The sequence below is a fragment of the Primulina tabacum genome, chromosome 2, assembly GCF_025594145.1.
Source record: "Primulina tabacum isolate GXHZ01 chromosome 2, ASM2559414v2, whole genome shotgun sequence".
NCBI lineage: Eukaryota > Viridiplantae > Streptophyta > Magnoliopsida > Lamiales > Gesneriaceae > Primulina > Primulina tabacum.
In genome coordinates this window covers 34,876,016-34,902,497 of record NC_134551.1, presented here as the reverse complement: position 1 = coordinate 34,902,497, position 26,482 = coordinate 34,876,016, and the positions used below count along the sequence as shown (strand labels likewise).

The following is a 26,482-nucleotide window of genomic DNA, read 5'->3' as shown; positions in this document are numbered from 1 at the left end:
TGCTAAGGTCCGTGTAGGGTCGCAAATTGGACACTTCGGAGAAAACAAAGGCACGGACCCCGTGCCAGGGTCCGTGTTCAGTTTCGTGTACCTGCGCTAATCGGAAACCAACGAGAATTCAATACATGAGGTGCTTATCATTCTAGACTCGATTGAACGAACCATGAACCGACACCCCGAGACCCATCCTAGTATGCCATAACATTGACCCAACTCGTACAAACTGCCCCAAAGCAACGACGTTCACCCTACAACACATACGACACAAAAATACGGCAAATGACATCGAATCGTTTCCTACGATTTCTAATTAATTCAAGTGTCTATCGACATGAAACGAAACCTCAAAATACTCCCAACATCATTACCAATATACATATATGCAGCAACGATCACCCGTTGATCCCCAACGAATCCTACAACAATAAAACTTCAAGAACGCATCAATATCATAATTTTCTGAAAAACGCAGTTTGAACAGTCCCACAAAAAACTCCATAACTCACTCAATTTTCATCCAAAAATTTCTAATCTTATATCAAATCGAAGGTATCGAAAAGCTCTACGTTTTTTGTGTTGAAAGTTTTTTCAGAATCACGACCAAAAACTCGCGGTTTTAAATATGACAGAAAAATGTAAATTTGTGATCCAAAAACGGTTTCAAAAGTGACCTAAATATGATTGCTCAAACTTCTACACATCACGAATATATTTTTACGCATAAATAACAACGCAACGCAAAATATGACGAGATCGATACAGAAACGAAAGAATATACGTGCCTTTTGATGATTAAAATACCGAAACGACGATACCGAAACGGAGATAGCGCGAGGATTGATCCGGGACGAACGTGGCTCGATTTTTCTTGAATAAAAGTCACCGAAAACTTTCTGGAAATTCGAAGGAAGGGGGCGGCTGCTCACTCTACCAAGAACCCTAGTTATCTCATCTCAAAAATATATAAAAACTGAAAATGTGTGTGTGTTAATTGGTTTCAGTGTGTGTAAAAACTTGTAAGTGTGTGTGAGTGTATAAAACGTGTGTGAGTGAGTAATTAGGGGAGAATTGCTTAATTAAATAATTAGTCAAGCTATTTAAAATGTTAAACCAATAAACAAGCTAATCAAAATGATAGACTAATACCCACACTACTAAAATCTTCTAATTGAAAATAAAATGCACACTTGCTAAACTTTAAAAGTTTTAAAATCCTAAAATTCCTAGATAAATAATTTAGGCTTTAAAATACTAAAAATTATTAAATAAATTAATACACCCTGATCCTTAACTTAAAATAAAATACCGCATTATAAATTGCCAAAATTCGTCACCGGTCTTTTCCTCGCTCACGCCTCGAATAATCGTCTGAATCATGAAACTCGAAAAATATTTTAACGTGCATCGCATAAACATTAATAATTTAAAATAATGTATTTTCATAAATCATGCACGGCTAAAAATCAATTAAAATTAATTAAATGATTTAATAATTAAATAAATGCATGAGTTATACGTGTACTGAATTTGGGCACTACATATAAAAACAAAAACGATAATGAATCTCTAATTCCATATTTAGTTATGATCTCCTAAGTTAATATGCACCGAAAACAACGTAGAAAAATAAAAATGAAGCTGGAAATTGCATGAAAATTCCTAGCATGAATATGTACATGCAAAATCAAGGAAAATCCTAATAAACATGAAATATATAATAATTTACTCGAAATCTAAAAGAAAATACTAAAAAAAAAAAAGAAACTATAGCAATGAAATTAAAAAACTAGAGATTAATTTGCCGCTGAAGCATTTTTCTAGTGATGATTGTTGTGTGTCCCTCTTGCCGATTACTGTTCTTCTTATATCTAATTGTGCGGTTATCCTTGCCTTAATTCCCCACTATCTTCATCGTCCAATCGTGTAGCTAACGTCTTCCACTGCTTGAATAATGCCCAATTCAGATTTCAATCACGTAAGTTTATTTATTGGGCATGCTAGCTTTGGATCATTATATTGGGATAAATTTGGCACTTACATCTACTTGTGGTGGATTAATTTGTGATTTGCTAAATCCAATTCTGTCTGGTTGTGCCACGTTTTGATTTTTTGGCTAGTGTATACCCCGTGCTCTTTGAAATCCCTCTTATCTTTGGCCATTGCAAGTGATGATCGTCTTCTCGGAATCGATGCCTGCTTGCCGCGTTTATTTTAACAAGAGATTAAATGTTGTGTATGTTTAGGCAATATTTCTAGCATCCGATTGCAATCCTCGGTGGCTAACGAAACATCTGCCTGCTTTGGCTGATTCAAGAAATGTGCCTCTCGTCTTTATGAAAGATAGTAAGAGAGGATCTTTAAGATTAGGCGAGATGATTAAGATAAAAACAACAATAGCAATTGGCATCAAGGTGAGCAGCCGTATTGCACACTATTAACATATCATTAGTTTTCAGTTGTTTAGTTGTTTGCGTTTCATTTATTTTGCAAATTACTCAGGGTAGAGAAAATTCTATCAACCAACTAATTGAGAACATCCTCCTTGGTGGCAAGATTGATTATATCATTGAGAACTGAGAATTTCATTCTTTTGACAAGTGATTAAAAGCTTCATCACGCCTGCTTCATGGGTATACAGACAAGATTCTTATTTTTAGGTCAAGGAAGCACTTTCTTGTATTCCATCTAGATTTTTGTATTGAGTTGATATATAATTTTGGTCGTGTATATTTGCTCTAATTTGCAATGAACTGAAAGTTTCCCAAGTGGATATGTTGGTGGTTCATTTTGTGATTGGAGGAAGAGTTTGCTACAATTATCTCGAATCCGGTACATCGTCTCAAACTTGAACCTTGGTTTTAGGTGAGCTACAAGCCATCGACGTATATGCCAGTTCTAATAACAGTGTCTTTGTATAGCTTCTGTAATTTTGAAATTTCCATGCGCAAAAAAAATAACCGTATCTTACATTCCTATCAAGCTTTTCCTATTCATGCCATTCCTTATCATCCCACGTGGTTTGCTCCGTCAAAAACTTCCGTTGTTCTACACGATTTCACATTTGTATAAACGAGCTCACGCTTGATCAATCACTTTCTTCGCTCGAGATCGACAGCTTTACATAAAAGTTTTGTAATTCGAAATGCATCGCCCGAAGAATGATTTTACGTCAATATCTAATATTTTGAATTTTTACTTATTTTATAAGTTATTGCAGTAAACTTGTTGATTTAAGATATAGTTTTACTTATTTTATGAGTTAATGCAGTAACCTTGTTAATTTAAGATATATTACTTCCAAGAAAGCATACATTTCAAAATCTGAACCAAGTTCCTTACGAATAATTTTAGAGGGCGTCTGATAACGGATCTTTTGTTTTAGAATACATTTGGGAGAGGCGGGTGCCATCAACACAGTTTTTTATAAGCCCAGAGAAGTTGGACCTTGGCCTATTTGGGTCATATTTGGTAGATACAAGTTTCGAGATTTGTACAATGCAATCTACGACACATAATTCATCCACCCACCCCAATTTCGAGATTTTGTCGGCCATTTTCAGTCTCGTTCAGCGATGGCCACGACCATTAATCTCTTCTCCACCCCTGCAGCTACATTTGTTAAGCAACCACTTTACGCGTTTTCTTCTTCTTTAAATCCGAGCCTCAGATTCTCGCCGCTCAACTTCCGCACTCCGCCCTTGAGAAAACTTACAACTACCAGAAAATTCACCATCACATCCCAATCCAAGGGTAGCAACTCAGCTAATGCGCCTGACCTTTTAATCTCAGCTATCACCTACTTCTACCCTTTCCTTTTCTGAAATGGAAAGCTCTTGAAGATCTTAATAGCGGGAAGAAAGGGCTGGATGATGGTTTGGAATGGAGAGAACTGTGTGATAGACATGTAAGAATTGATTTTGAGAAAAATAAAGTAATGACTTTGAGAATTTACGCAAAATTTTCATGTTAATCATATTATGTGATATTATATGATTTAGCAATGATTTGAATTTTGTGCATAATGATTTAAATGATGTATCAAGCTTTTTGTTTTCTATTAATGTCTATATTATTCTGTGATATTTGTCAATATCATTATTATTTTTTTACCGTTGGTTTTAAAAAATGATGTGAACTGACTTTATCTTTTGACCGCAATGTTCTTAAGAGTAAAAATTTTGAAATTTTTGGAATTAAGATAAGGTCATACATCAATTCAGTCTGTGGATGATCAAAATATCGATTTCAACCCAAATAACTTATCGAACTGAAATAATTTAAAATTTTAATTTTTTTAATTGGAATATTGATTTTATTTTTAAAATCTGGTACAAGCCGTTCTTGCCAAAAAATGATTCAATCACAGTTGAGCACCACTAACGATTTAATGTATTTACAGCTACAATAGATTTTCAAGTTGAAGATTTAAATATAGTATGAGACGGAGCCAGCCCCAGGTAATTTTGAATCCTGGGGCTCCGCCTCTGCTTAACAATATCTCAACATTGAACAGAAAGAAAATTTATCCTCCTCTCAAGCTGTCAGCAACATGCTCCTAAAACAAATAACAAATACAACAAATCCCAAAAATACTTTTACCATATTTTAAAACTCGTCGTTAAGCTAATTTGCTTGAATTCATGATCTTGCACTTCTTGCTAGCCATCTTCCATTTGTGATAACAGTATCACCAACTCATCTATTTGAAATTCGTCATATTTTATCTTTTCAATTCACATTGATTAACTCCTCATTGATACATGGATCCAAACTCTTTTATTCATTTTCACAAAAATACACTACAAAAAAAGGGAAGGAATAGCGACGGTATTGTTAAAATCGTTGCTATTAAAGCGACAGTATTTTTAGAACCGTCGCTGTATAGCGACGGTTTTAATAAAACAATCGCTTCTGAAATTAAGCGAAGGTTAAATAATAAACCGTTGCCGGAACAGATCGGCGACGGTAAATTTAATCCGTCGCAGATGCAAATCGGCGACGTTTTTCTTAGACCGTCGCTATAGTAGCGACGGTTATATAAAACAGTCGCCGATTTAGATTTTGTCAAAACTGTTGCTATTATAGCGACGGTTTATGAATAACCGTCGCTATATAGCGACAGTTTTTAGTACAACCGTCGCTATGATTCTATATATACCGAGTTTCGCGTACATTTTCCTAAACGATTTTTCGTCAATCTCTACCAGTAGTTAAACTCTATCAATTTTTTCGAAATTTCGATTTTTTTATTTTGTACTAACATTTTTTCGTATTTATTTCGTAGATTTGTTCGTCGGTGCGATCTTCCAGCGTTACGTGGAGCTGCATATCTTCGCGCAAATCAGGTTTTAATTTTTTTTTTACCGAAAATTTACTACATAATTATAATTTTTGCGTAGTAGTTTTTTTATGAATTTTATGGTTCAAAACCGTCGCTATATTAATCGGCGTAATTAGAGCCAAGTGAAAATTCTTTATTAAAGTTAAAAGTTTTAAACATTTTATGTATGTTTAATTATTAAAAACATACGAGTGCTAAAACAAATATTTTGATTGTCAAAATAAAATAAAATTTTAAAATTTTCGCTGCGTTTAGGCTCGAAAATACCGAGATCCTACAAAAGGTTCTAGATAATCGAGCCTTTATCTCAGTTATCCGAGCGGAGCTCATAAAATATGACAATAATTGTAGATAAAGGTCTTCTATATATAAATTATGCGGAAAAATATTTTATGATAAAACAAATCTCGAATATAACAAAATACATTCAAAGTTTAAAATTTATCAAATATAAAATAGATCAGTACATGTCTTGCCATAATTTTTTCATACTATATATATCTATATATATATATATATAGATTTCATCAACGCCAACGATGCAGTTAGGGCTTTTACGATTTACAAGAATTGTTTTTCTAAAAAAACAAATTGGGCTGTTGCGGACATGCGAAGTAAGAAGAGAACAGCGGGCGAAGCTGAGTCTTCCACCGCCGAGGCTGTAGAAGATCCGATTGCTCACATTCAGTCCCAGCTGTATGTGAATCACCTTTATTCGCTCGTTCTAATTCATTGCGGTTGCGGGCCTTTATTCGTGTCTGTGAGTTTGTCATTGTTCTTGAATCTGATTGTTGCAAATGTGTGTTCATGCAGTTTCTTTGATGGAGAAAGTCTTGCCACTCTTCTCAAATCATTCCAGAGGTAATATAAGTTGTGATGAATAGTCGATACATTTGTCACCGCTTTTTATGGAAAAGGGATTTAATGAGTTGGTTAGATTTTGTTGTTTTAGAGAAACAACTATTATGCATGAAATTTTGTATTTTTTCAATATGAGGACTGCTTTGATCTGGCTTTTATTGTAATATAAGTTTAATGCTTTTGCTTTTGAATTGGGTGAGATTAAGGGAACTTGGATGGTTCTTTGAGCAGGGAGATAGAATCGGCTAGAGCTCTGGATGCAGCTTTACCTTATAAATTTTGGGTCAAGGTTCTAATTTTGCATTAATGATCTTTATCTCAGTATCCATTCTCTGCTCGCACTCGTTGTGTTTGTACGTTTTCATTCTGTTTTTGTATCAACGATTGAATTTAAAATGTTTGTGATTATCAGCAACAATTTTCAGTCGGGGTGAATGAGGTCACGCGTGTGCTTGAACGGATGCCTCCGAGAAGGGGCATGGCAGGGTCTTCTGAGGAGTCTCCTTCACCCAATCATGATGATAGCAAAGCCCCGAGACTCTACCTTCAGGTCAATTGTTTGTGATAATTCCCCTTTGGCACTTTCATCTACTTGTGGTGGATTAATTTGTGATTTGCTAAATCCAATTCTGTCTGGTTGTGCCACGTTTTGATTTTTTGGCTAGTGTATACCCCGTGCTCTTTGAAATCCCTCTTATCTTTGGCCATTGCAAGTGATGATCGTCTTCTCGGAATCGATGCCTGCTTGCCGCGTTTATTTTAACAAGAGATTAAATGTTGTGTATGTGTAGGCAATATTTCTAGCATCCGATTGCAATCCTCGGTGGCTAACGAAACATCTGCCTGCTTTGGCTGATTCAAGAAATGTGCCTCTCGTCTTTATGAAAGATAGTAAGAGAGGATCTTTAAGATTAGGCGAGCTGATTAAGATAAAAACAACAATAGCAATTGGCATCAAGGTGAGCAGCCGTATTGCACACTATTAACATATCATTAGTTTTCAGCTGTTTAGTTGTTTGCGTTTCATTTATTTTGCAAATTACTCAGGGTAGAGAAAATTCTATCAACCAACTAATTGAGAACATCCTCCTTGGTGGCAAGATTGATTATATCATTGAGAACTGAGAATTTCATTCTTTTGACAAGTGACTAAAAGCTTCATCACGCCTGCTTCATGGGTATACAGACAAGATTCTTATTTTTAGGTCAAGGAAGCACTTTCTTGTATTCCATCTAGATTTTTGTATTGAGTTGATATATAATTTTGGTCGTGTATATTTGCTCTAATTTGCAATGAACTGAAAGTTTCCCAAGTGGATATGTTGGTGGTTCATTTTGTGATTGGAGGAAGAGTTTGCTACAATTATCTCGAATCCGGTACATCGTCTCAAACTTGAACCTTGGTTTTAGGTGAGCTACAAGCCATCGACGTATATGCCAGTTCTAATAACAGTGTCTTTGTATAGCTTCTGTAATTTTGAAATTTCCATGCGCAAAAAAAATAACCGTATCTTACATTCCTATCAAGCTTTTCCTATTCATGCCATTCCTTATCATCCCACGTGGTTTGCTCCGTCAAAAACTTCCGTTGTTCTACACGATTTCACATTTGTATAAACGAGCTCACGCTTGATCAATCACTTTCTTCGCTCGAGATCGACAGCTTTACATAAAAGTTTTGTAATTCGAAATGCATCGCCCGAAGAATGATTTTACGTCAATATCTAATATTTTGAACTTTTACTTATTTTATAAGTTATTGCAGTAAACTTGTTGATTTAAGATATAGTTTTACTTATTTTATGAGTTAATGCAGTAACCTTGTTAATTTAAGATATATTACTTCCAAGAAAGCATACATTTCAAAATCTGAACCAAGTTCCTTACGAATAATTTTAGAGGGCGTCTGATAACGGATCTTTTGTTTTAGAATACATTTGGGAGAGGCGGGTGCCATCAACACAGTTTTTTATAAGCCCAGAGAAGTTGGACCTTGTCCTATTTGGGTCATATTTGGTAGATACAAGTTTCGAGATTTGTACAATGCAATCTACGACACATAATTCATCCACCCACCCCAATTTCGAGATTTTGTCGGCCATTTTCAGTCTCGTTCAGCGATGGCCACGACCATTAATCTCTTCTCCACCCCTGCAGCTACATTTGTTAAGCAACCACTTTACGCGTTTTCTTCTTCTTTAAATCCGAGCCTCAGATTCTCGCCGCTCAACTTCCGCACTCCGCCCTTGAGAAAACTTACAACTACCAGAAAATTCACCATCACATCCCAATCCAAGAGTAGCAACTCAGCTAATGCGCCTGACCTTTTAATCTCAGCTATCACCTACTTCTACCCTTTCCTTTTCTGAAATGGAAAGCTCTTGAAGATCTTAATAGCGGGAAGAAAGGGCTGGATGATGGTTTGGAATGGAGAGAACTGTGTGATAGACATGTAAGAATTGATTTTGAGAAAAATAAAGTAATGACTTTGAGAATTTACGCAAAATTTTCATGTGAATCATATTATGTGATATTATATGATTTAGCAATGATTTGAATTTTGTGCATAATGATTTAAATGATGTATCAAGCTTTTTGTTTTCTATTAATGTCTATATTATTGTGTGATATTTGTCAATATCATTATTATTTTTTTACCGTTGGTTTTAAAAAATGATGTGAACTGACTTTATCTTTTGACCGCAATGATTCTTAAGAGTAAAAATTTTGAAATTTTTGGAATTAAGATAAGGTCATACATCAATTCAGTCTATGGGTGAACAAAATATCGATTTCAACTCAAATAACTTATCGAACTGAATTAATTTAAAATTTTAATTTGTTTAATTGGAATATTGATTTTATTTTTAAAATCTGGTACAAGCCGTTCTTGCCAAAAAATGATTCAATCACAGTTGAGCACCACTATCGATTTAATGTATTTACAGCTACAATAGATTTTCAAGTTGAAGATTTAAATATAGTATGAGACGGAGCCAGCCCCAGGTAATTTTGAATCCTGGCTCCGCCTCTGCTTAGCAATATCTCAACATTGAACAGAAAGAAAATTTATCCTCCTCTCAAGCTGTTAGCAACATGCTCCTAAAAAAAATAACAAATACAACAAATCCCAAAAATACTTTTACCATATTTTAAAACTCGTCGTTAAGCTAATTTGCTTGAATTCATGATCTTGCACTTCTTGCTAGCCATCTTCCATTTGTGATAACAGTATCACCAACTCATCTATTTGAAATTCGTCATCTTTTATCTTTTCAATTCACATTGATTAACTCCTCATTGATACATGGATCCAAACTCTTTTATTCATTTTCACAAAAATACACTACAAAAAACGGAAGAAATAGCGACGGTTTTGTTAAAATCGTTGCTATTATAGCGACGGTTTTCTTTGAACCGTCGCTATATAGCGACGGTTTTAATAAAACCATCGCTTTTTAAATTAGCGACAGTTTTTATAAAACCATCGCTATAATCGCCGATCTAGATCGGCGACCCATTTTTGTCAAAACTGTTGCTATTATAGCGACGGTTTAGGAAGATAGCGACGATTTTTAACATAACCGTCGCTATGATTCTATATATACCGAGTTTCGCGAACATTTTCTTAAACGATTTTTCGTCTATCTCTAGTAGTAGTTAAACTCTATCAATTTTTTCGAAATTTCGATTTTTTATTTTGTACTAACATTTTGTCGTATTTATTTCGTAGATTTGTTCGTCGGTGCGATCTTCCAGCGTTACGTGGAGCTGCATATCTTCGCGCAAATCAGATTTTAATTTTTTTTTACCGAAAATTTACTACATAATTATAATTTTTGCGTAGTAGTTTTTTTTATGAATTTTGTGGTACAAACCGTCGCTATTTAAACGACGATTTTTTAAAAAAACCACCGTTTAATATATCGACGGAACCGTCGCTTAATATAGCGACATTATTCGTCATAAAAAAACCGTCGCTATATTAATCGGCGTAATTGGAGCCAATTGAAATTTGTTTACTAAAGGTAAAAGTTTTAAACATCCTATGTATGTTTAATTATTAAAAACATACGAGTGCTTAAACAAATATTTTGATTGTCAAAATAAAATAAAATTTTAAAATTTTCGCTGCGTTTAGGCTCGAAAATACCGAGATCCTACAAAAGGTTTTAGATAATCGAGCCTTTATCTCGGTTATCCGAGCGGAGCTCACAAAATATGGCAATAATTGTAGATAAAGGTCTTCTATATATAAATTACGCGGAAAATATTTTATGATAAAAAAAATCTCGAATATAACAAAATACATTCAAAGTTTAAAATTTATCAAATATAAAATAGATCAGTACATGTCTTGCCATAATTTTTTCATACTATATATATCTATATATATATATATATATATAGATTTCATCAACGCCAACGATGCATTTAGGGCTTTTACGATTTACAAGAATTGTTTTTCTAAAAAAACAAATTGGGCTGTTGCGGACATGCGAAGTAAGAAGAGAACAGCGGGCGAAGCTGAGTCTTCCACCGCCGAGGCTGTAGAAGATCCGATTGCTCACATTCAGTCCCAGCTGTATGTGAATCACCTTTATTCGCTCGTTCTAATTCATTGCGGTTGCGGGCCTTTATTCGTGTCTGTGAGTTTGTCATTGTTCTTGAATCTGATTGTTGCAAATGTGTGTTCATGCAGTTTCTTTGATGGAGAAAGTCTTGCCACTCTTCTCAAATCATTCCAGAGGTAATATAAGTTGTGATGAATAGTCGATACATTTGTCACCGCTTTTTATGGAAAAGGGATTTAATGAGTTGGTTAGATTTTGTTGTTTTAGAGAAACAACTATTATGCATGAAATTTTGTATTTTTTCAATATGAGGATTGCTTTGATCTGGCTTTTATTGTAATATAAGTTTAATGCTTTTGCTTTGGAATTGGGTGAGATTAAGGGAACTTGGATGGTTCTTTGGGCAGGGAGATAGAATCGGCTAGAGCTCTGGATGCAGCTTTACCTTATAAATTTTGGGTCAAGGTTCTAATTTTGCATTAATGATCTTCATTTCAGTATCCATTCTCTGCTCGCAATCGTTGTGTTTGTACGTTTTCATTCTGTTTTTGTATCAACGATTGAATTTAAAATGTTTGTGATTATCAGCAACAATTTTCAGTCGGGGTGAATGAAGTCACGCGTGTGCTTGAACGGATGCCTCCGAGAAGGGGCATGGCAGGGTCTTCTGAGGAGTCTCCTTCACCCAATCATGATGATAGCAAAGCCCCGAGACTCTACCTTCAGGTCAATTGTTTGTGATAATTCCCCTTTGGCACTTTCATCTACTTGTTTTTCATGCCAATCATAATTAAATGCATGTTAGGGTGTGATTGATGAGAAAAAAAGAATTATGGCGTGCATTTGCGTTATTAACGCACGATTTTACATTGGCGATTGCGAAGAACGGTGGCAAGAAGACGATGGCTTGAACCCTTGCAACTTTTTGAACTTTTTCCTCCAATTTCTTGGTGTGTGCCATGTAAAATTTCTGATGGAGAGAATTGTGATAGTGAGGCGTGAATTATGAGGAGGGTTTGGGGTAATCTTGAGTTTAAATAATAATTAAACAATAACAAAGTTTTAGGCCCATTAGAAAAATTAATTAGGCCCAATAGTGTTTAATTAAAATACTTAAAATTATTTTGTTTAGAAAAGTTTGTGAATTTATTAGCCGGGTTGCCAAAACGTTCGTATTTTTGTTAAAAAATCCAACACCGATAAAAATTACGCTCCGACGTATAAAATCAACTCAAAACCTCATATTTTCACAAATAAGAAAAAGCATTACCCTTAATTTAAATAATTAAAAACAATTATTTAATAAAAATATTTTCTATTTTTCAACTATCGGTCTCCGTTCCTCGATCGCAACTCGAATAAACTTTAAAAATACATTTTAATGCAACCATGTAGAAAAATATAATTTAAACATGTCAAAATGCACCACATAATTAATTTATGCAATTTAAACATATAATTAAAATACAAAGGAATTTAAAAATAGCATGCATGTGGTTTGTGTGGACCTTTAAATTTTGGGGCGTTACAATTGCTCTGATACCAACTGAAACATCTACTATTCGTTTTCTTAAACGTTATAGAAATTTTTTCTTTCTTTCAAACATCACTTAACATTCGGCCGAACCATAAAATATTTTTGACATCATTTTAAAATAAATCAACCAACTATAATTTGAAAACCAAAAGAAATAGCATAAAATCATCCAACATTTTACTAAACCAAATAATAACATTTGAAAAGGATAGCACACACTCTAACCTCTCAAAAATCAGTCATAAATAAATCGTCGTAAAAATATCTTTAACATCACTTAAAATCATAAATCATAACTAGTGCGGAAAACTAGCGTAGGTCCTCGGGTTATGTGCACCTTCAGTCCAGCAAAGTCAACCATCAAGAGCTCCATAAACATTATTATCATAATCACCTGCATCAATCACACCTAGTGAGTCTAAAAACTCAACACATCATAATCTTGATAACAAGTAATACATATATATAAGATACAACTATGAAAATACTTGTACTTAAAATATCGTTTTCATGAAGATGCATAAACTTTAAACATAACCATTTTTATAAACATTTTCATGATGAATAAACTTTAAATAAAAACATTTTCATGATCCTTTTTTCATAAGCATTTTCATAAACATATTCATATTATCTTCAACATATTCATATCCATATTATCATCAACATATACGTATTCTTTTTTCCTTTCGTTGAATTCAGATCGTTAATTGTGACTTTCGTGTTCATCTACGTCTACGTGTTGGGCGATGGATCCATCTACATGTAACCACAGTACTGGGCAGCGAGGACACAAGCAACACTCTCACCGATCAACTGGGCCTTGGTCTTACGTATTAACATATCATCGTATACATATTCGTATTCGTATCCAAGAAAACACGATCGTTGGGCTCCTACTGGGACTATAACCCTCACGATATCTCCAACATATCATCGTATTAGTCACAATTACTTCACTTCCTTTAACGTTTCATATTTTCATCACTTTATAAAATTTAAACATGCATATAACGTTTTTATTTTAAACCAAGCATGCAACATATCTTTTAACGTTTTCGATTTCCCATAAAAATCCATAAACATTTTAAAAGAAACCTTTTAACATATAAAAATCTATAAATATTTTAAATAAATATTTTAAAATATAAAAATCCTGGAACATTTAAAATAACATTTTGGCATATTAAATCATAAACATTAAAAATACATATTTTATCATATAAAAATTCAAAAACATTTGAAATAATCATATTAGCATATAAAACTGCATTCAGGACAATGCCATGACATTTACTAATTTTTTAGATGTAAAAAGACCGTTTTTCCCCTGGACGCATAATTTTTCGTATTTATCCTTAGACCTCGAGACGACGACCCAAATCATTCCAAACTTAACATATAACCTTAAAATACACCCATAAATATTTCTTAGACTTAAACTTATGCCCTAGAATAATTTCCCAAATCGTTTTTAAAACTTAGACATACATCCCGGTTTTGACTCGTATGGACTTGAAACTTAATCCAAACTTTACCAAACTTGAACCAAAGCTTCTTAACACATAACTAAACCTAGTTCTAGTGTGATTCGAACCTAGCCTAGCTTCGCCCCCAACCCCTTAGCCGCACGACCAGACCCTTGGCCACCCTCTTAGGACCATCTTAGGAACAACATGCAGCCCACTTAAGTCTACTATACCCTCCCTAACTGCAGCTAGCAGCTGTGACCCTCAAAGACTTCTAGCCGAAGAGTCCTTTCCCTTAAGGAGTCTATTTTCGTGTTTATTCCTTTTCTATTTTTTCCAACCCTTAAACATACACCTAGGGACCCTTAAACATGTGGAAAAACATCCCTTCAAGTACCCCTACCATGGCAGCCCCTTTGTGCATCATTATGAGGAGTTTTAAAATATGAAAACACTAGTTTTGTGCATGTATAGCCATAAAAACGAAAATATAAAAGTTGTATCATATTTTTCATGCAATCATGTATAAAACACATAATATGGTGTGAAAGATAAGAAACAAGAGATTAAGGTGTGCCTTTGCGTATTTAACGCACGAATTCTCGTTGACGATTGCGAAGAACGGCGACGACAACCTTGGCTTGATTTTCCTTGCAACCTTTGAATTTTCCTTTCAATTATGAAGTGTGTGTGCTGTGTAAAACTTGGGAAAAAAAGTGTTTGATGTGTTTAGGAAAAGTGGGCGTGTGATATCGTGAATTGGGGTGAGGTTAATCATATTATATAGTTTAATTAATTACTAATTAAGCTTAAGCCCATCAAGGATTTTAATTAGGCCCATTAGTCTATAATTAAATATTAAAAATAATTTTGTTAAAATAAGTTTGTCAATTTTGGTTGAAACATAATTTCGGCTGTTTGACAAACTACATATTGGACTAACTGATCAAGAAACCGAGCTACACAATTCAACCGACAATTTGCCTAACTGAAGAGTATCGCGTGAATTATCAAAGGCAACTGAATCCAGCTGAACTGAACTGACGTAGAGAACTGATTGATCAATTGGAAACTGATCAGTTGAGATATTCAGTTACGAGCTTACAGCTGCCACTCATCAGCTGATCTTTCAGTTGTACACGTCTTCAGTAGTTGAAAAGGACATTCAACCGTTCAACCGACAAATAGTACAAAGCAGACTGCAACTCGAATTGGAACGCCGCATATCAGAGTCTATAGTGTACGAATGTCAGAAGAATAGTGACGTGGCAATCAATCGGGTATAAGATTCAAATATTATTAAATGTTACCGTTGAAGAGAAGCCTATAAATAGACGAGAAGAGCAGTCGAGAAAAATAACACATACGAACTATTTTCAAAAAGCTTGTTGTTACTCTGCTGAGATTTATTCACACTCTAAGTTTAAAAAGCTCACGCTTATAAGATTCATTTGTAGCAGTTGAGGCTACCTTTCGAGCTAACTAGCACAAGCTATTCTGTATTACATCGATCTTTAACTAGATCAGTTGTGCTAAGAACAGTCGTAGAACTGTAAGAAATTGTTTAAGCTAAGGGTTTCAGTTTTGGCAGTGTTAAGTCCAAACTGAAGTGGGTCTGTACAAGTGTTTGTATCGATCAAAGTCTTTTAGTGCATATCCTATCCTTGTGATAAAAGGGGTGACGTAGGAGTATTTAATCCTCCGAACATCCATAAATCTCTGTGTGTTATCATTTCAGTTATTTATTCTATCTTTCAGTCAGTTTATTTTCCGCAACTGTTATCAGTTAAACTGATTGTCATTGACCGATAAGATTCTTGTTTCAGTTTGTCACCGAACTGATACTTTATTTCGAAAAGAGTTCATAAACTGCAAGTGTTTATTCAACCCCCCCTTCTAAACACTTCCCATCCTATCAACCGATCCTAACAAGTGGACGAAAAATACCGATGTTTTCCAGGGAAGACTTTGATGAACGAAAAATAAGAATGCAGGCTCATTTAGCTGCACAAGATGACGACATGTGGTACGTCATCACTGATGGTCCCATGAAGATCCTAGAAGCAAATACAGCAGTTGCCATTACTGAAGGGGCACCTCATCGCATAGAAAATCCTAGAGAGGAATGGAAAACTGAGGATAAAAGGAAAGCCAACCTAGACAACGTAGCAAAAGATATCCTTTACAAAACGCTGGATAAAGTCACATTCAGCAAGATCAAGATGTGCAAAACTGGCAAAGAAATTTGGGAGAAGCTGATCCAGCTATGCGAAGGAAATGAACAAACAAAAGAGAACAAGCTATCTGTTGTTGTTCAAAAATATGAAAGCATCAAAATGAAGGCAGGAGAATCCATGCTTGAATATGATGAGAGAATCAGCAGTGTTATCAATGAACTGAATGCACTTGGAAAAGTGTACTCGAACAAAGAAGTGGCACTGAAGGTGATTAGAGGTCTTCCTAAAGAATAGGATGTAAAGACCATGGCTATGATAGAGTAAAAGGATCTTAACAAGATCGAACTTCATGACTTGTTTGCTGATTTAAAGACTTACGAGTTTGAGCTAAGAACCAGAGAGGGTTAACCTTCAACACCAACTACCACAACTGCTTTAACTGCAGTCAGACTGGAACCAACTGGTTCAGCTGACAAATCTGCTGATCAACTGAGCAGTGATGCCATGTCATTGTTTGTTAGGAAATTTGGAAAGTTTATGAGGAAGAATCAAGGAAACTTCCAGAAGCAATACAGATAAACAATTCCAAAGAAGAATCATATGTTTGCTACAACTGTGGCAAATCTGGTCATTTTATAGCAGACTGTCCTAAGCCAAAGAAGGATAGTCGATGATCAACTGAAAAGGCAAATAAGCCTTATGAGCACAGAAGAAGGACCAGAGATGACAAGAAATCATCCAAAAAGATGCATGAAGTGCTTTTGGCTGAAGAGAGCAAAATCCAAGTGGGCTGAAACTGACAGTGATGAGTCAGAACCAGAAAGCCCAAGCAGTTCAAGTGAAGAGGAATAGGAAGTCAAATGCTTGATGGCTGACAATGAAGAACTGGAGTCAGCAAGTGAACAAATATTTGATTTCAGCTCTACTGATTTTACACGTGAGGAACTCATTACCACTCTGCATGACATGGTAGATGAGTATCACAAACTTGCTAGATCATTTCAGAAGGATAAAACTGATCAAAATGATCCCCATGACAACAAAACAGAAACTGATAAGTCAGTTGAACTGTTGAGTCTAAAGAGGGAAATTGCACAGCAAAAAGCCGAACTGAGTGAGAACCAATCCTTGATATGTCAGTTAAAAACTAAAATTTCCAAAAATACCGAACTAATTCAAGCTTGGAACAAGTCGTCAGTTAAGTTAACTGAAATGCAGAATGCTCAAAAATCAGTTGCTGACAAAACTGGTTTAGGTTTTAACGATCATGTTGAAAACTCTACAAATGATACTCAGCCAAAGTTGAATAATAACAAAGGAATTTATATTACCTTTGTTGGAAACTAAGTTCCGGCGTTTGACAAAATATGAACCAACTGATACGCGCAGCAACTGGACTTAACAACTGATATCATCTGATATAATATTATAAAGAAAACTGATCAGTTGGAAACCGATCAGTTGATATATTCAGCCGTATGCTTTTAAGCTAAGCATCCTTCAACTGAACATGTCTCGGGAAAGAACATTCAACCGACAAAAAGACATAGCAGACTACAACTGAATATGAAACGCCGCACCTCAATCAATACAGCTGAGAACAACGCATTTCGGCTAAAGCAGTTAAGACGCCGCATTACAATAAATGAAGTAAACAATGCCCAATAATGAAGTGGCAATCAACGGATACAAAGATTCAAATATATCTCAAGTTACCGTTGGAAGGGAAGCTTATAAATATGACAGAAGAACAGCTGAATAAAAAAAAAGAAGATCACTCTATTCAAAGCTTGTTGTCACTCTGTCAAAATCTTAGCTCACTCTTACTTGGTTTATTCGTAGCAGTCAAGGCTACAATTTGAGCTCACTAGCACTCTGTAATAATCGTTAAAATTCGATAGTGCTAAGATTAGTTACGCTCTGAGAACATTTTGAAATACTAAGAGTTTCAGTTTTTGGCAGTGTTAAGTCCAAACTGAAGTGGATCAGTACAAATCTTGTATTCGATCAAAGTCTTTTAGTGAAAATCCTATCCTTGAGATAGAAAGGGTGACGTCGGAGTAATTGAAATCTCCGAACATCCAGAAACAATCCTTGCGTACTTTATTTCAGTTTCGTATTCTATCTTTCAGTCAGTTATTTTCCGCAACTACTTTAGTTTAACTGATTGTCATTGACCAGCAAGATTCCGAGAATCAGTTTGTCACAAAACTGAATTCAAAATTCGAAAAGATCAGTTTTAATTGAGAGTGTTTATTCAACCCCCCCTTCTAAACACTCTTGATACGTTAATCGATCCTATCAACCTTTGTAAAATCAACTATGGTAAATGAATTTTTAGAACCAAGTAAACCGGTTGTTCAATTGAATGAGAGTAAGAACAAGGGCAAACGGCATGTAATTGGATATAGCCCTGAGAGTTCAACTGATACAAGAAACTGGTCACCTAAAGTGTTCAGTCAGAAAAATCAGTACTCAAGGAATGGCTATTACAATTACCACAACAGTATGTCAGTTCAGAAAAGATATAAAAAAAATAGACAGTTGAAGAAGGATACAAAGCATACTGTTTCATCCTCACATCACACACACATTGCCAAAAACTCGAGAAAAACCATTTGGAACACAGCAACTGGGAAGTCAGTTAGACTGATCCAAGTCTGGGTTCCTAAAGGACTAATCAGTTTAGGACCCAAATGAATATGGGTACCAAAATTATATACTGTGTGTGATTGCAGATAACAGGTACAAACAAAGAATCAACTTGGTACCTAGACAGTGGCTGTTCGCGGCATATGACATGAGATACAAATTTGTTATCTCAACTGATTAGTTATACTGGACCAAACATCAGTTTTGGAGACAACTCCAAAGGTAAAACTTTTGGTAAGGGTAAGCTTATTCATGGTAACTTTACAATTAAAGATGTGCTGTTAGTTGAGAATTTGAAGTATAACTTGATAAGCATCAGTCAGTTATGCGAAAATAATTTCTATGTTCAGTTTGACAAACATACTTGTACAGTTAGAAACTCAATTGATGAGGTCATTCTAACTGGCATTCGTTGTGGAAACACCTACAAAGTCAGTTGGATTGAACAACCTTATGCACCAGTTTGTTTCATTGCTTCCAAATCTTCTATCAACTGGTTGTGGCATAAGAAGTTGAACCACTTAAACTTTAAATCTATCGCCTATCTGAGTAAGCATGATCTTGTAACTGGACTGCCCAAAATAGATTTTACAAAAGAAAAAGTTTGTTCAGCATGTCAGTTTGGTAAACAAGTAAGATCTCCATTCAAAAACAAAGGTTGTAAATCATCTTCCCGATGCTTAGAACTATTGCATATGGATCTCTTTGGTCCAATACTAGTCATGAGTTTAGGGGGAATGAAATACACCTTAGTGGTTGTGGATGATTTTTCAAGATTTACTTAAGTCATTTTTCTCAAATTTAAAGACGAAACTGATACACAACTGATTAAGCTCTTCAAAAGACTTTTAAATGAAAAATCAGTTGGGATTGATCGAATAAGGTCTGACAGAGGAACTAAATTCATCAATCAAAATCTTTCAACTTTTTTAGAAAATACTTGAATCAAGTATGAGCTCTCAGCAGCTAGAACACCTCAGCAAAATGGTGTAGCTGAGAGAAGAAATCAGACCCTTAAAGAAGCTGCTAGAACAATGCTTCCTGATTCTTGTATTTCTCAAAGGTTTTGGGCTGAAGCAGTAAACACTGCATGTTATACTCAGAACAGATCAATGATTAACAAGAATCATATGAAAACACCTTATGAGATCTGGCATGGAAGAAAAAGTGTGGTTTTCTATTTCGAAATATTTGGCCGCAGATGTTTTATCCATGATAATGGTAAAATTATTTTAAAAACCTTTGATGCTAAATATGCAGAGGGAATATTTCTTGGATATTCTTCGGTTAGCAAAGCTTATAGAGTCTTTAATAAAAGCTCTTTGAATGTTGAAGAATCTATCCATGTTGTTTTTGACGAAACTGTGCTAACTGATAAGCCAACTGATTCAGTTGAGCTAGTTTATCGTCTTACAGAGATCAGTTTGGAGGATGATAATGAAGAAGAAAATCATATCAATAGAAATATCCTTCAAACACCTGAACCAGAAATACTAGATCAATCAGTTGAACAGGAACCTGCTCCTTATAATCAGTTAGTGGAGCAAACAGATAACATTCAGTTACCAACTGATACAGCTCCAACTGAAACTGAAAACGTTCAGTTGCCAACAGAAGCAGTTGCGGATATGGAAGAAACAAATAAAGAGCTCATATGGAAGAAGTCACATCCTCCGGAATTGGTAATAGGTAAACCATCTGACCCGGTAAGAGCAAGAAATCAAATGCTCAATTTGTTCATTCATTCTGCTTTTGTCTCACAACTAGAACCAAAGAAAACCTGACGAAGCACTTGCTGATCCTAACTGGATAAATGCAATGCAAGAGGAGCTAAATCAGTTTACCCATAACAATGTCTGGAACCTAGTTCCAAGACCAGTTTGCAAAACAATTATAGGTACAAAGTAGGTATTCAGAAATAAACTGAACGAAGATGGGTCAGTTGCACGCAACAAATCTAGACTTGTAGCACAAGGATATAGGCATGAAGAAGAAATTGACTACGATGAAACATATGCACCAGTTGCAAGACTGGAAGCTATCAGAATGTTCCTGGCCTATGCATCCTACAAGAACTTTAAAGTCTATCAAATGGATGTCAAAAGTGCATTTCTGAATGGTAAATTGCATGAAGAAGTCTATGTTGAACAACCTCCAGATTTTTTCAATCACTCTTCTCCTGATCATGTATATCATTTGAACAAAGCCTTATATGGTCTTAAACAGGCTCCAAGAGCTTGGTATGAGACACTTTCAATGTAACGTCCCAGATTCGACGACTGTCCTCACTGTATCAAGACGGGTCTTTCCAGCGTGCTTATGTCCTCACTCACACGCACCCTGAGAAACTTCCCAGGAGGTCACCCATCCCAAAATTGCCCCAAGTCAAGCACGCTTAACTTTGGAGTTCTTATGTGATGAGCTACCGAAAAGAAGATGCACCTTCGTGATATGAGTAGTACACAAATCAAATCTTTTTAAGCCCTCTTCAACTGTACAGTCCATTACATTGAACAGTCTCGGAATCCCTCTCATTCCGGTGTGAGATCGGTTCATTCATGTTCCCTACACCTAGAAGCCTGCCAGGAGCCGCTCATTGTCCGTGCAACGGATGGCACCGGCGATCACCCCCCCGCCCTCTTCGGCCCCGGGACTCACATGCCCACCAGCTTCCGCTTGGTTCGTCCCCGAACCACACCGTACTAAGAGAGGTCGGCTCTGATACCAATTGTGACGCCCCAGATTCGACGACTGTCCTCACTGTATCAAGACGGGTCTTTTCAGCGTGCTTATGTCCTCACTCACACGCACCCTGGGAAACTTCCCAGGAGGTCACCCATCCCAAAATTGCCCCAAGTCAAGCATGCTTAACTTTGGAGTTCTTATGTGATGAGCTACCGAAAAGAAGATGCAACTTCGTGATATGAGTAGTACAAATCAAATCTTTTTAAGCCCTCTTCAACTGTACAGTCCATTATATTGAACAGTCTCGGAATCCCTCTCATTCCGGTGTGGGATCGGTTCATTCATGTTCCCTCCACCTAGAAGCCTGCCAGGAGCCGCTCATTGTCCGTGCAACTGATGGCACCGGCGATCACCCCCCCGCCCTCTTCGGCCCCGGGCCTCACATTCAAAATTCTTAACTGATCATAATCTTACTGTTGGATCAATTGACAAGGCATTGTTCAAATTTACTAAGAATGATCACATTTTACTTGTGCAAATATATGTTGATGATATTATTTTTGGGTCAACTAACCCCAAATTATTTGAGAAATTTTCCAAGTTCATGCAGGACAAATTCGAGATGAGTATGATGGGTGAACTGACATTCTTTCTCGGTTTGCAAGTAAAACAACTGGAGACTGGTATTTTCATAAGTCAAACTAAATACACGAAAGAGTTGCTAAAGAAATTTGGCATGGAAACATGCTCAGCTGCAAGCACACCCATTAGTTCATCAGTCAAACTGGACAATGATCAAGGGGGAATATCAGTTGAGACGACAATCTACAGAGGTTTAATAGGTTCTTTATTGTACCTAACTGCTAGTCGTCCTGATATTGTATTTGCTGTTTGCATGTGTGATAGATTTCAAGCAAATCCTAAGCAATCGAATTTTACAGTTGCCAAAAGAATTTTAAAATATTTAAAAGGCACTCAAAATGTAGGATTATGGTACGCTAAAGACTCTTCTTTCAATTTAGTTGGATATTCAGATGCAGACTATGCAGGATGTAAGCTAGATCGTAAAAGCACCAGTGGATCTTTTCAGTTTCTAAGAGACCGACTGATCTCATGGTTCAGCAAGAAGCAAACATCCATAGCTACTTCCACAACTGAAGCAAAATACCTTGCTGCTGGAAGCTGCTGTGCCCAAGTGCTCTGGATTCAGCAACAACTGAAAGATTATGGAGTTGATGCTCAATAATCTCCTATATTTTGTGACAATACAAGTGCAATTTCGATTACATACAATCCAGTTCTTCACTCAAGGACCAAGCACATAGATGTCAGACATCACTTCATCAGAGATCATGCCTTGAAGAAAGCCATCAGACTGGAGTATGTGTCAACTGAACAACAAGCAGCTGACATTTTCACCAAACCATTGCCAGAGACTAAGTTTTCTCACTTTCGCAATATACTTGGTTTAATTGATTTATCTTAATCAGTTTTATTGTTGCTTTGTCAACTGTTGTTCATTCAGTTCGTCATTTATCAGTTTGAGTTTATCAACTGATATCAGTTGAACATTTATCAGTTACAATATTCAGTTCATTAACCGTTTCTCAACTGATGTCAGTTAGTCTTTAATCTTTTACTGTATTCAGTTTGTTATATATTTATTAACTGATGATAGCTTGTTTGCAAAAAGTAAAAAGACAACAATAAACTAGATAAACATTTTATTTATTATAAATGGAGCGTACATTGATGATTTCATTCTTAACAGCAGACCTCCACGAGGTCAACCAACCAGATATAACCACTGTGAAAGCCTTCAAGAAGCCCTCTGAAATTGCAATGCGTTTCAGAGTCCTCCTCTCTTTTTCAAGCATCAGTAGGTAGACACCTTCATCTGTGAAGATGTACACCTCATCAGCAACGCGCAAGCGCCGCCGATATTTCTTCATATTTGTCACCCGTTTGGGGGTGACAACTGCACCTCCCTGCTGAAGGGACTGGAGATCTTGAAGCTTTTGCCAAAATTGGAGAATCTTGTGGAAGACTTCATCTTCCATAGCAATCTTCCTTGCCTCTAGTGCTGCATCCATGAACTCATCGGCCATATCTGGAACCTTCGAGCTGCTTGAACCTGCCATTATATCTCTTGAAATATTTATGCTAATGTGTTAAGACTAACTGTATTACTCTTATTTATAACGCAGGTTCAAAGTAACTGAAAAGACGTAATCATTACTCTCGCTGTTTCATCTTCCGAAGCTTACGTCATTCTATTAGTTGCTCAGTTTTTTGAAATTCAAATATGCATTTATTGAGGGAGAATGTCGACTTTAAAAGTTAACTGAGAAGACAATAGTCAGTGGTCTTCAACTGAACTGACTATGTTGTCAACTTGTCACTCAGTTGCTGATCGAACTGATCTTCTCCGATACGTTAACTGATAAATCGAATAAAATTCTATATTAAATGATGTGACTGGTTATCGAAGCATTAATTGATGTCTTTCAAATACATAGTATATTGAGACGTGGACCTACATAATCCATGTATTTCCTACACACGTTTCTACCACACGTACACTCATTTTTAAATCAAATTTTCTTGGACTGATTCCTAATATTTGAACAGTCACATACATATGTACTGTAAACCGCCTCATTTCAGTTTTTCTTCTTACGCGCACATTTGAGCATCCAGAGCAAATTTCTACTCTAAGCATATTTTCTCGCAGAATTTCAAGCTACTCTAATGGCCAACAAAATTCTTGCTAACGTCATGAACGCAACGGCTATTGATTTCGATTCCATTCGCACTGTGAAAGACGAAGAAGTCAAGAATGTCTTTCTGAAACTGGAAGCAGCAGGATTAAAATCATTCTTGGGACTATCTTCCCAAGAAATTTATCCCAAAGAGATGCAGGATCTCTATAAAAATTGGATCGTTGATCAGAACGGAAACATCAAGACCACTGTGATGGTCAGTTGCTGGTCATCGAGGAAGAATTCTTCTGCAATCTTTTTCAGCTGCCTACTGATGGGCTAGCTAATCTCACTGAAGTCAAATCATCTGATATTGAGGAAATGCAAACCCTACTCTCTTCTGATAGTCGTAAAATCAAGGTTTCCGATCCCAAAAAGGAACTGAAGAGTGAGGTACAACTTCTGGCTGATATTGTAGCCAAAGGGCTATTGGCAAAGGCTGGATCCTTTGCTGCACTAACTTTGAAAAAGTTTCAGGCCATAACTGTTATTATGGCTAGCCGAAGGTTGAACTGGAAGCACCTTATTTTCAATATTTTAAGAAATATGTTTCAATCAACCAAGCAGTCCAAAGGTTTTGCAGTGTAGCTGAGTTATTTGATGAAAGTCAAAGGGCTGGTAGCTGATGATTCGGAGAAATCATCAAAACTGAAAATATTCAACGCCAAAACTGTTCAGCCACCAAAGCCGGAGTTGGAAATGTCTCTTGAACAATTCCTGAAGATTAAGAAGGAGATTGGGACTCAAGAAGCTCCCAAATCAGTTCAAAAGAAGAAAACTGTCCAGAAAAAGACAATCAAACGAAATTTAATTGTAACTGAATCTGATTTCGAGAAGACTCCGTCTCCCAAAGTCGTCAAAAAGCCAAGGACTTTGAAGACCAAACCTGCTGCTACAGTTGGAGCCATACCAGCTGAAAGATTGATGGAATCAGAAGCTCAACAGCCTATCAAGGCTGTTCCTCTTAAAGCAATTCCAACTGAACCCTCAATTGAGGATCAGTTACCTCTATCTACTATTCTACCGAAGAAGAAAGTCACTGAATCTGGTGAAAAGAAGAAGCTTGTTGGAGTTAAGGCTCCACTGATCACAGTCTCCAGCTATAACCCTCTACCTTTTGCAAGACCAAAAGGGGTAGTGATCAGAGAAGGTATTGATGCAACTACTTCAGTGCTGAGCATTCCTAATGCCCTGACTGATACAAAAGGAAAGGGAAAAATGAAAGAAGAGCCTAGACCAACAAATGCTATTCAAACGTACATTGATCTTATTTGGCAAGAGATCAATGAATTTTCAGAAGAGAAGCTCAATGTAGAACCCGATAAATCAGACTACGTATAAGTCATGCATAATTACTATTATTTAAATTAAAATGATTTTTTATGCATGAGGGTAAAATTCATTTTTTTAAAAAATTTGTTGAGTTATGATTATTTATTTTACGCAGAAGTTTAGTTTTTACCTTTTCGGATAAATAAGCGAGACCGGACTGGAGTTGGAGTATTGAGATAAAAATTAATAATAAGAAAATATTCCTAAATTTAATTTAAGCCAAATAATAATTTATTTTTAATGTAAAAAAATGTTTAAGGATTTATTTAATTAATTGGAGTTAAGTAGTAAATAAGTTCTTTTATGTCCAATAATTAATTAAAAGCATAGATTAAAATGTGTAACCAATTGGGATAGATTAATCTAGGCCTATTTTATTTAAGAAATTGTAACTTAACATGTTAGTAATTTATTTTAAGACTTAGCCATGCATGCAAGAAAATTGCTATCCTAGATTAATTTATTATTTCACTAAAATACATAATAAGTGTTTAAAACTTTAAGGAGTTAAAATTCAATAATTAAGCAATATTTTACCTCCATTTATTAAGCATATTTCGGCCACCCCTTAAAAGATTTAATTATGTTTGGCAACTCTCCATTTTTGCCACCTTTCCTTATCCTTTCTTGGTATGATAATTCCTTCATTTTTAATCACCAATAATTAATAATTTAAGCAATACTCTTGCCTTGTTTTGATAACAAATTTTCGGCCAACTCACTCCCTAATTCCCTAGATCAATCCAACCATATCATATCATTTCCATATCTCTCAAACTCAAGGATAGAAAGATTTGTCTTGCCATTCAAATCCCCCTTTTTAATTAGTAAACTTCCCCTTCATTTCCTAGCCATTCTCTTCACCCATCCCTTCGAAAATTCAGAAGCAAACCAGCAGCAAAAATCGTGAACCATCAACAAGAAAACAAGAGAGAAAAGAAACTCCGTCTCCGTCGCGCCGTGTTCGTCGTAATTTATTTGTTTCTTTCAAAAACAAATTTCAGGCATGTACATATTGTTTATTTTCTCTTCAATCAAGTCCTATATATATTTTTAAACCATTATATGTCCTTGATTTATGAAACAACCGAA

The 26,482-nt window shown here is 35.7% G+C and overlaps 1 protein-coding gene and 2 long non-coding RNA genes across 6 annotated transcripts; all 3 read left to right on the top strand.

Moving 5' to 3' along the window:
• Positions 1-1,855: 1,855 nt before the first annotated feature.
• LOC142537909 (uncharacterized) lies at positions 1,856-2,902 on the top strand. The gene is made up of 3 exons (XR_012818590.1): positions 1,856-1,975; positions 2,244-2,411; positions 2,500-2,902. It is a non-coding gene; the product is annotated as an uncharacterized LOC142537909 (long non-coding RNA).
• Positions 2,903-5,186: 2,284 nt separating this feature from the next.
• On the top strand, positions 5,187-7,652 carry LOC142531678 (uncharacterized). 4 transcript variants are annotated; one of them, XM_075637922.1, is made up of 7 exons: positions 5,187-5,345; positions 5,887-6,037; positions 6,155-6,202; positions 6,434-6,491; positions 6,615-6,752; positions 6,994-7,161; positions 7,250-7,652. In XM_075637922.1, the coding sequence occupies exons 2-7, from the start codon at positions 5,949-5,951 to the stop codon at positions 7,325-7,327; spliced, it is 579 nt and encodes a 192-aa protein (XP_075494037.1). In that variant the 5' UTR covers positions 5,187-5,345; positions 5,887-5,948; the 3' UTR covers positions 7,328-7,652. The 4 variants fall into 4 exon arrangements, with proteins under 4 accessions (XP_075494037.1, XP_075494017.1, XP_075494031.1 ...); XM_075637902.1 differs by having other exon boundaries at positions 5,887-6,202; XM_075637916.1 differs by having other exon boundaries at positions 5,189-5,345; positions 5,891-6,202.
• A 2,225-nt stretch (positions 7,653-9,877) lies between these two features.
• On the top strand, positions 9,878-11,555 carry LOC142537908 (uncharacterized). Its single transcript, XR_012818589.1, has 4 exons — positions 9,878-10,787; positions 10,905-10,952; positions 11,184-11,241; positions 11,365-11,555. It is a non-coding gene; the product is annotated as an uncharacterized LOC142537908 (long non-coding RNA).
• Positions 11,556-26,482: the final 14,927 nt, after the last annotated feature.

Excerpts from the sequence above, each read along its gene's own strand:
- LOC142531678 (XM_075637902.1), top strand. The coding sequence starts at position 5,949 with ATGCGAAGTAAGAAGAGAACAGCGGGCGAAGCTGAGTCTTCCACCGCC. Across the intron at positions 6,203-6,433 it reads CTTCTCAAATCATTCCAGAG|GGAGATAGAATCGGCTAGAG; the intron begins GTAATATAAGTT and ends TTCTTTGAGCAG. Across the intron at positions 7,162-7,249 it reads CAATAGCAATTGGCATCAAG|GGTAGAGAAAATTCTATCAA; the intron begins GTGAGCAGCCGT and ends CAAATTACTCAG.